General features: G+C 49.4%; 1 protein-coding gene across 1 annotated transcript in view; it reads right to left on the reverse strand.

The window, feature by feature from the left end:
- ITGA11 (integrin subunit alpha 11) overlaps positions 1–12,315 on the reverse strand; it is a 255,723-nt gene extending 243,408 nt beyond the window's left edge. The window contains exon 1 of the mRNA XM_089662070.1: positions 12,136–12,315. Coding sequence (XP_089518196.1) covers positions 12,136–12,202 — 67 coding nt within the window. The 5' untranslated portion in view covers positions 12,203–12,315. The remainder of the gene's footprint in view (positions 1–12,135) is intronic.
- Between the last annotated feature and the right edge of the window lie 2,552 nt (positions 12,316–14,867).

Raw genomic sequence — 14,867 nt, forward strand, 5'->3', positions numbered from 1 at the left:
AGTCTCAGTTCAAATGAAAAACCTAAAAATGCCAGATTAAAACCTAGAAGATGCTTATGCCTAAAAATGTGCGTTATCAAGAGTTTTTATTGCGCATTTATGTTTTCACACATAAGCGTTTTTATCACAAACACTCCCCTCAGCTCATTTTTTACTCCCAAATGGCCAGAATGCATTGCAAAATTAGTTCCAGTCGCCATTTTGACTTAAAGTATAGTGGCAGGTTAGGGCGGTATAGTGACAGGTGAGGGCGGTATAGTGACAGGTGAGGGCGGTATAGTGGCAGGTTAGGGCGGTATGTGGCAGGTGAGGGCGGTATAGTGACAGGTGAGGGCGGTATAGTGACAGGTGAGGGCGGTATAGTGGCAGGTGAGGGCGGTATAGTGGCAGGTTAGGGCGGTATAGTGGCTGGTTAGGGCGGTATAGTGGCTGGTTAGGGCGGTATAGTGGCAGGTTAGGGCGGTATAGTGGCAGGTTAGGGCGGTATAGTGGCAGGTTGGGGCGGTATAGTGGCAGGTTGGGGCGGTATAGTGGCAGGTTAGGGCGGTATAGTGACAGGTGAGGGCGGTATAGTGACAGGTGAAGGCGGTATAGTGACAGGTTAGGGCGGTATAGTGGCAGGTTAGGGCGGTATAGTGGCAGGTTAGGGCGGTATAGTGACAGGTGAGGGCGGTATAGTGACAGGTGAGGGCGGTATAGTGGCAGGTTGGGGCGGTATAGTGGCAGGTTGGGGCGGTATAGTGGCAGGTTGGGGCGGTATAGTGGCAGGTTAGGGCGGTATAGTGACAGGTGAGGGCGGTATAGTGACAGGTGAAGGCGGTATAGTGACAGGTTAGGGCGGTATAGTGGCAGGTTAGGGCGGTATAGTGGCAGGTTGGGGCGGTATAGTGACAGGTGAGGGCGGTATAGTGACAGGTGAAGGCGGTATAGTGACAGGTTAGGGCGGTATAGTGGCAGGTTAGGGCGGTATAGTGGCAGGTGAGGGCGGTATAGTGACAGGTGAGGGCGGTATAGTGGCAGGTTAGGGCGGTATAGTGGCAGGTGAGGGCGGTATAGTGGCAGGTTGGGGCGGTATAGTGGCAGGTGAGGGCGGTATAGTGGCAGGTGAGGGCGGTATAGTGGCAGGTTAGGGCGGTATAGTGGCTGGTTAGGGCGGTATAGTGGCTGGTTAGGGCGGTATAGTGGCAGGTTAGGGCGGTATAGTGGCAGGTGAGGGCAGTATAGTGGAAGGTTGGGGTGGTATAGTGACAGGTGAGGGCGGTATAGAAGACTGGTGAGGGCGGTATAGTGACAGGTGAGGGCGGTATAGTGGAAGGTTGGGGCGGTATAGTGACAGGTTGGGGCGGTATAGTGACTGGTGAGGGCGGTATAGTGACAGGTGAGGGCGGTATAGTGGCAGGTTGGGGCGGTATAGTGGCTGGTTAGGGCGGTATAGTGGCTGGTTGGGGCGGTATAGTGGCAGGTGAGGGCGGTATAGTGGCAGGTGAGGGCGGTATAGTGACTGGTGAGGGCGGTATAGTGACTGGTGAGGGCGGTATAGTGACTGGTGAGGGCGGTATAGTGACTGGTGAGGGCGGTATAGTGGCAGGTTAGGGTTGGCTTTGGGGGGAACTACTAAAATCTGAGGGGGAGGGACAGCCCACTCCAGCACCCCCCTAGATCCGGCCACCTGTAGGATCTGCTTCATTGGGCCCATAACACTCCTTCCTGTCCTCTCCCTCTATATAGCAATCATCAGAAAGACATGAAATAGCGCCACCTACAGGTCCACCTGACACATTGTAACTCTTTCCATGATGTCACACGTTACATTGTTCTGTGCGCTGCGCACAGTCCTGGAGAATGGATTATTAATGATCCTCTTCATCTGCTGCTGTTCCTTTTTCTGCATCCACAGATGTGCAGAACACAACCCCCCCATCCCCCGGCACAGTCCCCCCCCCCAACAGTGTCCACAGTCCAGCCTGGAGTGACACCGCGTCTCTCCTCATCCAATTCTGGCTCTCGGACTCCTTCATACAATTTCTGACCTGCCCTCCGCTGCCTCCTTTCGGTCCTGAGCTCCCCGAATTGTGCAGCATCTTCAGACAATGCCAATCCCCGCACCCCTGCCCCCCCCTGTACCCCCTGCCCCGCTCCGTCCACGTCCTGCCTTTCATCCGCCGGGCCCCCCCGCTCTTCACATTTCTGCTCTGCTGGGATTTCGGGCTGACGGGGGAGATTTTGTTTCCAGTTGCTGCCAGATGTGCAGCAGTCGGGTCAGTCCAGCTTTAGACAGGGAGGGCCGAGTCCTCCGAATTAAAGACACAGCCAAACCCTTCGCCTGCTACGTCTGCTGGTGTGCGGAGAAGTCTGTGCGTGGATTGGGGGGCCATCACACCGGAGGGGCGCTTGTCAACGCATTACCAATAATAAAAAAAAATGGTTTCCTATGAATGCGGTTCACACCAGGGCGTCGCACTTCGTTTGCTCAGCGCTGAAAAAAAGTACAACGGGCGCTACAAACACATCGCAATGTGCGCAAACGTGCGTGAAAGAGATAATTGCTGCTTAAAAGATTGCTTTAAATAAAGGACTCGCCCTCCAGGGGATTCCCCCCCTCGCCCTCCAGAGGATCCCCCCCCCCTCGCCCTCCAGAGGATCCCCCCCCTCGCCCTGCAGAGGGTTCCCCCCCTCGCCCTCCAGAGGATTCCCCCCCTCACCCTCCAGAGGATTCTTCCCCTCGCCCTCCAGAGGATCCCCCCCTCTCACCCACCAGAGGATTCCCCCCCATCAAACTCCAGAGGATTCCCCCCCTCCCACTCCAGAGGATTCCCCCCCTCATCACCCTCCAGAGGATTCCCCCCCCCCACACTCCAAAGGATTCCCCCCCCTCACTCTCCAGAGGATACCCCCCTCACCCTCCAGAGCAGGGGCGGACTGACAACTCATGGGGCCCCCGGGCAATAGGGGATCATGAGGCCCCTTTTTCCTCGCCCACACCCAAAAAAGCCTATGAATAAGCAAATGAAAGGTACCAGGGGCATCTAATGGGGCCCCCTACTGACCCCGGGCCCTCGTGCAGTGCCCGAGTGCTCGAATGGTCAGTCCGTCCCTGCTCCAGAGGATTCCCCCCCCCCACACCCCAACCCCAGAGGATTCCCCCTATCACCCTCCAGAGGATTCCCCCCCATCACCCTCCAGAGGATTCCCCCCCTTCGCACTCCAGAGGATTCCCCCTCCTCACCCTCCAGAGGATTCCCCCCATCACCCTCCAGAGGATTCCCTTCCTCAACCTCCAGAGGATTCCCCCCCTTCGCACTCCAGAGGATTCCCCCTCCTCACCCTCCAGAGGATTCCCTTCCTCAACCTCCAGAGGATTCCCCCCCATCACCCTGCAGAGGATCCCCCCCATCGCCCTCCAGAGGATTCTGGAGAAAAAAATAAATTTACACCAAAATGTATTCTGCTCCGTGTCTTTGCTATAAAAAATCCAATACGTGTAAATTAATTGGTTTACGTGAAAGTTATAGCGTTTACAAATGGCGGTATAGATTCTGCGATTTTTTTTTTCACTAGTAATGACGGCGATCAGCGACTTATAGCGGGACTGCGGCGCGCATTCTGACACTGGGGGGGGGGGGGATGGACTGACTTGGTGTCACTGACATCCCCAGTGACACCAATACAGCGATCAGTGCTAAAAAAAAAGTCACTGACACTGTACTAATGGCACTGGGCAGGAAGGGGTTAACATCTGGGGCGATCAAAGGGTCAACTGTGCGCTGTTTTGCTCTGGGGCTGTGTGTGTGCTTCACTGTAATCACACTGCTTTGGGTGGCTGTGCTGTGCAGTGTGCAGGAGCTGACAGGGAGGAGGACTATTTTTCAGTTCTCCTCCCAGTCGGAGATCCTCGGCAATCATCGGGTGCCGGCGAGTAATCACTGTCCGGGACCCAGTGACTGACAGCCGAGGCCGTGAATGGCCTCACGCACAGAAAACTGTGTGATCTTAGCCTCCCTCTAGCATAACCACCATACACATCACTGAATTGAAAGCTTCGTCCATGGCTGACCTCCCTTGCACTCAGGTGGATTTTTCAGAATATGGTCCCTTTAAGGAATGGAAGTCATTACTCCCATCATTTTTTTTTTTTTTGCAAAAGAGATCCAACAAATTCTTTCCTTTGGCCTGCCAGAATTGTGTCATCATATTGCAATAATATACACATTCCCGTATATAAACAACTGTAATAATAAATAGTGTAATAATAAAAATAATAATAATAAAAAATAAATAAAATATAAGTATAATAATGATGATAATAGTAATTAAATAATAATAATAATAATAATAAAAAAAAAATATACCAATAATAAAATCATAATATTAATACAATAATAATAATAATATAATACAAAAATAAAAATTTAGAAAAACAATCATTTGAAATAATAATACTAATATAATAATAGTAATAATAATAATATTTAAAATCTAATAATAACAACAATACTACTACTATAATAATAATAATATAATAAAAATAAACTCATAATACTAATAAAATAATAATATAATACAAAAATAATAATTTAGAAAAACAATGATTTAAAATAATAATACTAATATAATAATAGTAATAATAATATTTATAATATAATAATAATAACAACAATACTACTACTATAATAATAATAATATAATAAAAATAAACTCATAATACTAATAAAATAATAATATAATACAAAAATAATAATTTAGAAAAACAATGATTTAAAATAATAATACAATAATAATAATAATTATTATTATTATTATACTACTAATAATAATAACAACAAAAATAATTACAACATTACTATTACTACTAATAATAATATAATTAAATATTAATTATTATTATTATTTACATAAATTCCATTTTATAGTGCACCAGCACCCATAAATATGACCCTGCCCTGACTCCTCCCCCTCCCTCCTACACAATTGGGCACTTTTTTAAAACTATATACGAGGCAGTATAAAAACATTTCGAGACTAGTTTTGTAACACGCCAACAGATGGCAGCACAAGGCTGCGTGCACAGTCACAGGGAGCACTGACCTTCATAAGTCAGTGTGCCAAAAGATGTCCTGTGTACATCGTGAGCTGTGCAACTGGTGATATTCTGACCACGTGCGTTACCACGTCTGCTCTTAGATCATGGACAGCGAGCTGGAACAAAAGAGCAAATGGGAAATTCTGCGTGAAACCGGGCAAATCGCTGGATCTTCGTAACAGGGGTGGACTGACCATTTGGAAACTCGGGCACTGCCCGAGGGCCCGGGGTCATTAGGGGGCCCCATGAGATTCCCCTGGTACCTTTTTCATAGGCTTTTTTGAGTTTGGGCAAGGACACAGGGGCCCCATGATCCCCTATTGCCCAGGGGCCCCATGAGTTGTCAGTCCGCCCCTGCTTCGCAATGTTGTCAAAATGGCGACCTTTGAGCCGAATCGTCACCTTCGGGAGGAGGGCAAGAGGGTCAAGCTCATTGAAGGTCTTCCTGATCTCTTACCTTCATCCAGTGATGCTCTTCCGCTCTCGTTCCGCTCAAAACACATCGAACGACTCATTTGCAGCATCGCCGTAAACTTGCCGAATCGTGTCAGATGTCTCTGCAGCGGATTTGTCCGGTTTCACGCAGAATTTCCCGTTTGCTCTTTGTTCTAACTCGCTGTCCATGATGAAACAGCAGACGTGGTAACGCACGTGGTCAGAATAACACCAGTTGCACAGCTCCCGATGTACATGGGGCGATGTCTTTTGGCGCACTGACTTATGAAGGTCGGTGCTCCCTGTGACTGTGCACGCAGCCATCTGTTGGCGTGTTACAAAGCTAGTCTTGAAACTTTTTGATACCGCAGGAACAATTATCAGGGAATAAAAAAAAAAACTAGGTAGGGGTGAAGTGCCTCTTCAAGCGATGGGAGCCAGGGGCGGACTGACCATTCAGAAACTCGGGCACTGCCTGAGGGCCCAGGGTCAGTAGGAGATGAGATGCCCCTGGTACCTTTCATAGGCTTTTTTGGGTGTGGTTTGAGTGTGAGCAAGCATACAGGGGCCCCATGATCCCCTATTGCCCAGGGGCCCCATGAGTTGTTAGTCCGCCCCTGGTGGGAGCCGTGACTTTTTAAAGCAGATCAGCACAATTCATTTATTACAGGTTTATATATAACACCAGCAACTTACACAGAGCTGTATATATATATACAACTCATGGGGCCCCCGGGCAAAAGGGGATCAGATCATGGGGCCCCTGTGTCCTCGCCCACACTCAAAAAAGCCTATGAAAAAGCCAATGAAAGGTACCAGGGACATCTCATGGGGCCCCCTACTGACCCCGGGCCCTGGGGCAGTGCCCGAGTGTCCAAATGGTCAGTCCGCCCCTGTATATATATATACTGCACATACACGTCAGCCCCCGCCCCCAAGGATCCAAGGTCCCTATTGCCCATATATAGGTCCAACTAACCCACCAGCATATCATACATTTGGTGTGTGGGAGGAAACCCAAGCAAGTGCAGGAAGAACATGCAAACTCCATGAAGACAGTGTCCTGGCTGGGATTTGAACCCAGGACCCCCAGTGCTGCAAGACAGAAACCCCCTATCTCAGCCACGCATACTAAGGGCCAATTACAGGCGCCAACTATTTTATTTTTTGACAGCGCTGTCAATGTGTGCAGCACTTTACATAGATATTGTACAATCCCATCAGTCCCCGCCCCCGAGGAGCGTACAATCTAAGGTCCCTAAGTCACATTCATACACAAATGAGGGCTGATTCAGACCAGAGCCAATTAACCTACCAGCAGGGGCGGACTGACCATTCAAGCACTCGGGCACTGAGGGCCCAGGGTCAGGAGGGGGCCCCATGAGATGCCCCTGGTACCTTTCATAGGCTTTTTTGGGTGTGGCTTGAGCAAGGACACAGGGGCCCCATGAGTTGTCAGTCCGCCCCTGCCAACAGCATGTCTTTGGAGAGGGAGGAAACCCACACAGGCACAGGGAGAACATGCAAACTCCAGGCAGGTGGTGCTGTGGTTGGGATTTGAACCAACGACCCCAGTGCTGCCAGGCGGAAGTGCTAACCATTTGGCCCCTGTGCTGCCCGTCTTCGGAGTGTGAAAGAATCCCATGCAAGCATAAGGAGCACTTCTACACTCCATTCAGATGGGACTCTGGGTGGGATTTGAACCAACGACCCCAGTGCTGCCAGGCGGAAGTGCTAACCATTTGGCCCCTGTGCTGCCCGTCTTCGGAGTGTGAAAGAATCCCATGCAAGCATAAGGAGCACTTCTACACTCCATTCAGATGGGACTCTGGGTGGGATTTGAACCCAGGACCCCAGCGCTGCAACACTGAGCTGCGTTTATATGGCTCCAATAATATATGCAGCACTTTACAACTCATGGGGCCCCCGGGCAATAGGAGATCATGGGGCCCCTGTGTCCTTGCCCAAACTCAAAAAAGCCTATGAAAAAGGTACCAGGGGCATCTCATGGGGCCCCCTACTGACCCCGGGCCCTCGGGCAGTGCCCAAGTTTCCAAATGGTCAGTCCACCCCTGCCCCTGGTACCTTTTTTTATAGGCTTTTTTGGATGTGCTTTGAGTTTGGGCAAAGGCACAGGGGCCCCATGATCCCCTATTGCCCGGGGGCCCCATGAGTTGTCAGTCCGCCCCTGTTCCCATCACTCCCTGCCCTTCATCTGAGGTCCACAAGGCAGACTAGAGCCCATTCACCTGCTAGCATGTCTTTGGCGTGTAGAAAAAAGCCCAAGCAAGCTCAGAGAGAACATGCAAACTCCATGCAGATGGTGTCCTGGCCAGGATTCAAACCAAGGACCCCAGTGCTGCAAGTTAGTAGCTGTAACCACTGAGCCACTGTGCTGCATTTACATCTCACCACCAATGTAGGCAGCACTTTACATACTGCATACCCCGGTCAGCCCCGACCTTCAGGATTCTGCAGGCTATGGGTTTCAGTCCCGCGTATGAATATTAGAGCCAAGGGGTTTGGGTGACAATTAAACTATCAGCATATCCTTGGAGTGTGGGGAAATAAAACTCATACAAGAACATGGAGAAAAGGCAAACTCCATGCAGACGGTGCCCTAGGTGGCATTTGAATCCAGGTCCCCAGTGCTGCAAGGTGGAAGGGCTAATCACTGAGCTGTATTTATGTGGCCCAGGGAACATTTGCAGCACTTTACACACCCATCACTCCCTGCCTTTCCGGAGCTCGTAATCTAACTTCTCCATCTCACATATACACAGCATGCAAACTCCATGCAGACGGTGCCCTGGCCAGGATTTGAGCACAGGACCCCAGTGCTGCAAAGCAGAAGTGCTGAGCAGTATTCAAATAGCAGCAATGACATATATGCAGCACTTTAACTGCATGTCGCGTCCTGCCCTTACAGTATAAGAAGCACAGGGAGAGCATGCAAACTCCATGCAGATGGTGCCCTGGCCAGGATTTGAGCACATGTCCCCAGTGCTGCAATGCAGAAGTGCTGAGCAGTATTCAAATAGCAGCAATGATATATATGCAGCACTTTACATGCATGTCGCTCCCTGCCCTTACAATCTAAGAAGCACAGGGAGACCATGCAAACTCCATGCAGATGCATGCATATTAGAGCCAATTAACCTACCAACATGTCTTTGGAGCATAGAATGAACCCATGCAAGCACAGAGAGATCATGCAAACCCCATGCAGATGGTGAGCCCAGGATCCCAGCGCTGCAAGGCCGAGATGCTAACCATTGTGCACCAGCAATTCAGGCAGTGCTTCCGAGTCACATCACTCCCTACCCATAATACGCTCATAATCTAAGGTCCCTATCTCACACATGCATACTAGGGCCCATTAACTGACTAGTACATCTTTGGGGTGTAGAAGAAACCCACAGGGTGCATGCAAACTCCATGCAGATGCTGCCCTGTTCAGGATTTAAACTGGGGACCCCAGTGCTGCAAGGCAGAAGTGCCTCCAGTAAGCTGTATTTACATCACACTGGCACCATATACATAACATACACATCACTCCCTCCCTTAGAATCAAAGAAGCACACGGAGGTCATGCAAACTCCATGCAGATGGCGTCTGGTGAGGATTTGAACCGAGGACCGCAGTGCTGCAAGGCAGAAGTGCTAACCACTGAGCTGTATATAAATAGCATCAATGATACATGCAGCACATTACATACACCTCACTCCCTGCTCTTATGATCTAAGAAGCACAGGGAGATCATGCAAACTCCATGCAGATGGTGTCCTTGTCAGGATTTGAACCAGGGATCCCAGTGCTGCAAGGCAGAAGTGCTAACCACTAAGCCACTGTGCAGAAGTTACAGAGCGATAGCAACTTACTGTATATTGTTCCTGCCCTTAAGGCACTTACAGTCTAATCTCACAATGCAAACCTCATGCAGCTGGTGTCCCAGCCAGTATTTGAACTGAGGACCCCGTGCTAACCACTAAACTGTATTCCTATCACCCTGGCAACGTATGCAGTACTTTACATACACATCACTCCCCGCCCTTACAATCTAAGAAGCCAAGGGAGATCATGCAAACTCCATGCAGATGGTGCCTTGGGCAGGATTTGAACCAGAGACCACAGTGCTGCAAGGCATAAGGGCTAACCACTAAGCAGTATTTATATCACACTAGCAATATATGCATTACTTTACATATCACTCCCTGCTCTTATAAACTAAGAAGCCCAGGGAGATCATGCAAACTCCATGCAGATGGTGCCTAGGGCAGGCATTGAACCGGGGACCCCAGTTCTGCAAGGCAAAACACTGAGCTGCATTTATATATAGCAATATATGGATTACTTTACATATCACTCTCTGCTGTTATGAGCTAAGAAGCCCAGGGAGATCATGCAAACTCCATGCAGATGATGTCCTGGTCAGGATTAGAACTGGGAACCCCAGTGTTGCAAGGCAGAAGTGCTAACCACTGAGCTATATTCAAACAGCAACCATGATATATGCAGCACTTTACATACAGATCACTGCCTGTCCTTACAATCTAAGAAGTCCAGGGAAATCATGCAAACTCCATGCAGGTGTTGTCCTGGCCAGTATTCCAAGCAAACACCCCAGTGCTGCAAGGCAGAAGTGCTAACCACTAAGCTGCATTTACAAAGCACCAGCAACGTATGCAGCAGTTTACTGTATATCGGTCCATGACCTTACAACTCAAACTCCATGCAGATGGTTTCCTGGCCAGGATTTGAACATGCAGACCCCAAGGCAGCAGTGCTAACTGCTAAGCCACTGTGCTGGATTGATCTAGCTCTGCCAATGTACTATATATTCATATCAGATGCAGTTCATAAGGAGCCTCCATTCTAAGGTCCCATCTTGCAATGGAGCTGGTGTCCTGGTCAGGATTTGAACCGAGGACCCCAGTACTGCAGGGCAGCAGCACTAACCAAGGGACCTCAGCAGTGCAAGGTAGGAGTGTTAACCACTAAGCCACTGTGCTGGATTGATCTACCTCCAGTAATTTACTGTATATTCATATCAGATCCTGTTCTTATGTAGCTTCCAATCTAAGATCCCATCTCACAATGAAGCCGGTATCCTGGCCAGGATTTGAACCGGGGACCCCCAGTACTGCAAGGCAGCAGCACTAACCAAGGGACCTCAGCAGTGAAAGGTAGGAGCACTAACCACTAAGCCACTGTGCAGCATTTATCAAGCTCCAGTAATTTACTGTATACTCATATCATATGCAGTTCTTAAAGATCTTCCATCCTAAGGTCCCATTTCACAATGAAGCCGGTATCCTGGCCAGGATTTGAACCAGGGACCCCAGTACTGCAAGGCAGCAATGTTAACCACTAAGCCACTGTGCTGGATTTATTGAGCTCCAGCAGTTTACTGTATATATTCATATCAGATGCTCTTCTTAAGGATCTTCCATTCTAAGGTCCCATCTCACAATGGGGTTGGTATCCTGATCAGGATTTGAACCGGGGACCCCAGTACTGCAGGGCAGCAGCACTAACCAAGGGATCTCAGCAGTGCAAGGCAGCAGTGTTACCCACTAAGCCACTATGCTGGATTTATTGAGCTCCAGCAGTTTACTATATATATATTCATATCAGATGCTGTTCTTAAGGATCTTCCATTCTATGGTCCCATCATACAATGGAGCTGGTGCCCTGGCCAGGATTTGAACGAGAGAGATAGAGAGGCAGCTGTGCTAACCACTAAGCCACTGTGCTGGATTTGTCCAGCTCCAGCAATGTACTGTATATTCATATCAGATCCTGTTCTTAAGGAGCTTCCAGTCTAAGGTCCCATCTCACAATGAAGCCGGTTTCCTGGCCAGGATTTGAACCGGGGACCCAAGTACTGCAAGGCAGCAATGTTAACCACTAAGCCACTGCTCCAGCAGTTTACTATATATATATTCATATCAGATGCTGTTCTTAAGGATCTTCCATTCTAAGGTCCCATATCACAATGGAGTTGGTATCCTGATCAGGATTTTAACTGGGGACCCCAGTACTGCAGGGCAGCAGCACTAAGCAAAGGACCTCAGCAGTACAAGGCAGGAGCACTAACCACTAAGCCACTGTGCTGGATTTATCAAGCTCCAGTAATTTACTGTATATTCATATCAGATGTAGTTTTTAAGGATCTTCCATTCTAAGGTCCCATCTTACAATGGAGCTGGTGCCCTGGCCAGGATTTGAACGAGAGAGAGAGAGAGAGAGAGAGAGAGAGAGAGAGAGAGAGAGAGAGAGAGAGAGAGAGAGAGAGAGATACAGCTGTGCTAACCACTAAGCCACTGTGCTGGATTTATCCAGCAATGTACTTTATACTCAGATCAGATGCAGTTCTTAAGGATCTTCCATTCTAAGGTCCCATCTCACAATGAAGCCGGTATCCTGGCCAGGATTTGAACCGGGGACCTCAGCAGTGCAAGGCAGAAGCGTTAACCACTAAGCCACCCAGAGGAGAACACAAAACCCAATGGAGAATGATGATTGTGAGTGCACAAGGGTTGTCTGACCAATAGCACAGCGGCCCCTGGAGCAGGGAGGGCCACGCAGGAGATGATGTGTCCTTTCTATCAGCTCACCTGGTAGCAGGCACACCACCCAGGCGGCCAGGAGCCCTCTCCAGCGGTCCATACTCCAGACTCTCATGGCGTGTCGGTGGGGGAATCCCTCTGCCAGACCAGTAGCCGGAGCAGCTGCCACTTTCCCACTTCAGTCTCCGTGATTCCCTGGCTCCCAAACTTCGGAGTTTCATAGCAGACAGAGGAAGTGGGAGGACCAGACTCCGGGAGGAGGTGTAGAGGGTACAGAGGACAGATCAGTGGGCAGTAAGAGGACATTCATCATAAGGTCATCAATAAGAGATGAAGAATCTGAGCCCTTTCACTGGGGCCCCCCCCTGAAATGGCCCCCCTGAGTCAGATCATCTGCAGAGATGAAGAAACTTAGACGGCGGCGGATTTTGTCGGCAAATGATTGCGTTACCTGCTCATCTTTTATCATCTTGGCACAATGATCGCCAAAAGCATCTGCCGAGGTTCAGATTCGGTGTCAGGACTCCACATCTGGGCGCAACAGCAGCTCTGATGGAGGGTCACCGTCCTTAGAATGTGCCGCAGCGACTCCTAAATATCTGCTGAAAAGAACGAAATACAGTATTCATGGAAGCATTAAAGTGGAACTCTAGACTTCACTTATTTTTCTAGTTTTGGATCGAGTGGGACGGGGTTAGAGTCTCTGTCATGTTTTTGTTTGGGTTGTGTCCCATCTATGGAGGAATCCCATTACTCTCTATTCAGGTGACATGACAGTGAAAGAGAGTAGATGTCACCCAGGGGTGGGCAGGAGGGGCAGCCGCCCAGTGGAACTCTAGACTTCACTTATTTTTCTAGTTTTGTATAAAGTAGGAAGGGTTAGAAAATCGGTCTTGTTTATTTTGGGTTTGTGTCCCATCTTTGGAGGTTTCTCCCTGCTTTCCATTTGGGTGACAAGACAGCAAGAGGAAGAAAGAATGAGATCCAGGGCTGGGACAAGAGGTGGGCAGGAGGGACAGCCGCCTACTGGAATTCTAGACTTCCCTTATTTTTCTAGTTTTGGATAAAGCAGGAAGGGTTAGATCCTCGGTCATGTTTATTTTGGGTTTGTGTCCCATCTTTGGAGCTTTCCGATTGCTTTCCATTTGGGTGACAAGACAATGAAAGAGAGAGGATGTCATCCAGGGCCGTGACAAGGGGTGGGCAGGAGGGCCAGCCGCCTACAGGCACTCTAGACTTCACTTATCTTTCTAGTTTTGGATTGAGTGGGAAGGGTTAGACCCTCGGTCATGTTTATTTTGGGTTTGTGTCCCATTTTTGGAGGTTTCTCCCTGCTTTCCATTTGGGTGACAAGACAGCAAGAGGAAGAAAGAATGAGATCCAGGGCTGGGACAAGAGGTGGGCAGGAGGGACAGCCGCCTACTGGAATTCTAGACTTCCCTTATTTTTCTAGTTTTGGATAAAGCAGGAAGGGTTAGATCCTCGGTCATGTTTATTTTGGGTTTGTGTCCCATTTTTGGAGGTTTCCGATTGCTTTCCATTTGGGTGACAAGACAGTGAAAGAGAGAGGATGTCACCCAGGGCCGGGACAAGGGGTGGGCAGGAGGGTCAGCCACCAAGTGGAACTCTAGACTTCACTTATGTTTTTAGTTTTGGATAAAGTAGGAAGGGTTTGTTCCTTCTACTTTATTTTTGGGTGACGAGAGAGAGAGAGAGAGAGGGGGGGGGGGAAAGAAAGGGAGAGAGAAAGAGAGAGAAGGAGAGAGGGGGGAGAGGGAGAGAGAGGCGGAGAGAGAGACAGAGAGAGCGAAAGGAGACAGAGAGAGAAGGAGAGAGGGGGGGAAGAGGGAGAGAGAGAAGGAGAGAGGGGGGAGGGAGAGAGAGAGGGGGGGGAGAGAGAAGGATAGAGGGGGGGAGAGAGAGGGGGGAGAAGGGGGAAGAGAGGAAGAGAGAAAGAGAGAGAAGGATAGAGAGGGGGGAGGAGAGAGAGAGAGAGAGAAGGAGAGAGGGGGAGAGAAGGGAGGGGAGGCAGAGAGAGAGGGAGGGGGAGAGAAGGGAGGAGAGACAGAGAGAGAGGGAGGGGGAGAGAAGGGAGGAGAGACAGAGAGAGAGAGAGGGAGAAGGAGAGAGAGGGGGGAGAGGGAGAGAGGGGGAGAGAGAGACAGAGAGAGAGAAGGAGAGAGAGGGGGGGAAGAGGGAGATAGAGAGGGAGAGAGAGAAGAGAGGGAGAGAGTAGAGAGAGAGATGTCACCCAGGGCAAACACAAGGGGTGGGCAGGAGGGGCAGCCGCCTACTGGCACTCTAGACTTCCCACTCAATCCAAAACTAGAAAGATATGTGAAGTCTAGAGTGCCAGTAGGCGGCTGTCCCTCCTGCCCACCCCTTGTCCCAGCCTTGGATGACATTCTTTATCCCTCTTGCTGTCTTGTCACCCAAATGGAAAGCAAGGGGAACCTCCAAAGATGGGATACAATCACAAAAAAACAAAAAAAATTTACTGAGGTTCTAACCTTTCCTACGTTATCCAAAACTAGAAAAATAAATGAGGTCTACAGTTCCACTTGGCGGCTGCCCCTCCTGCCCACCCCTTGTCCCGGCCCTGGATAACATTCTCTCTCTTTCACTGTCTTGTCACCCAAATGGAAAGCAATCGGAAACCTTCAAAGATGGGACACAAACCCAAAATAAACATGACCGAGGATCTAACCCTTCCTGCTTTATCCAAAACTAGAAAAATAAGGGAAGTCTAGAATTCCAGTAGGTGGCTGTCCCTCCTGCCC

This window comes from Staurois parvus, unplaced genomic scaffold (assembly GCF_062004578.1).
Source record: "Staurois parvus isolate SC_StPar_1 unplaced genomic scaffold, SC_StPar_1.0 ptg001422l, whole genome shotgun sequence".
Taxonomy (NCBI): Eukaryota; Metazoa; Chordata; class Amphibia; order Anura; family Ranidae; genus Staurois; species Staurois parvus.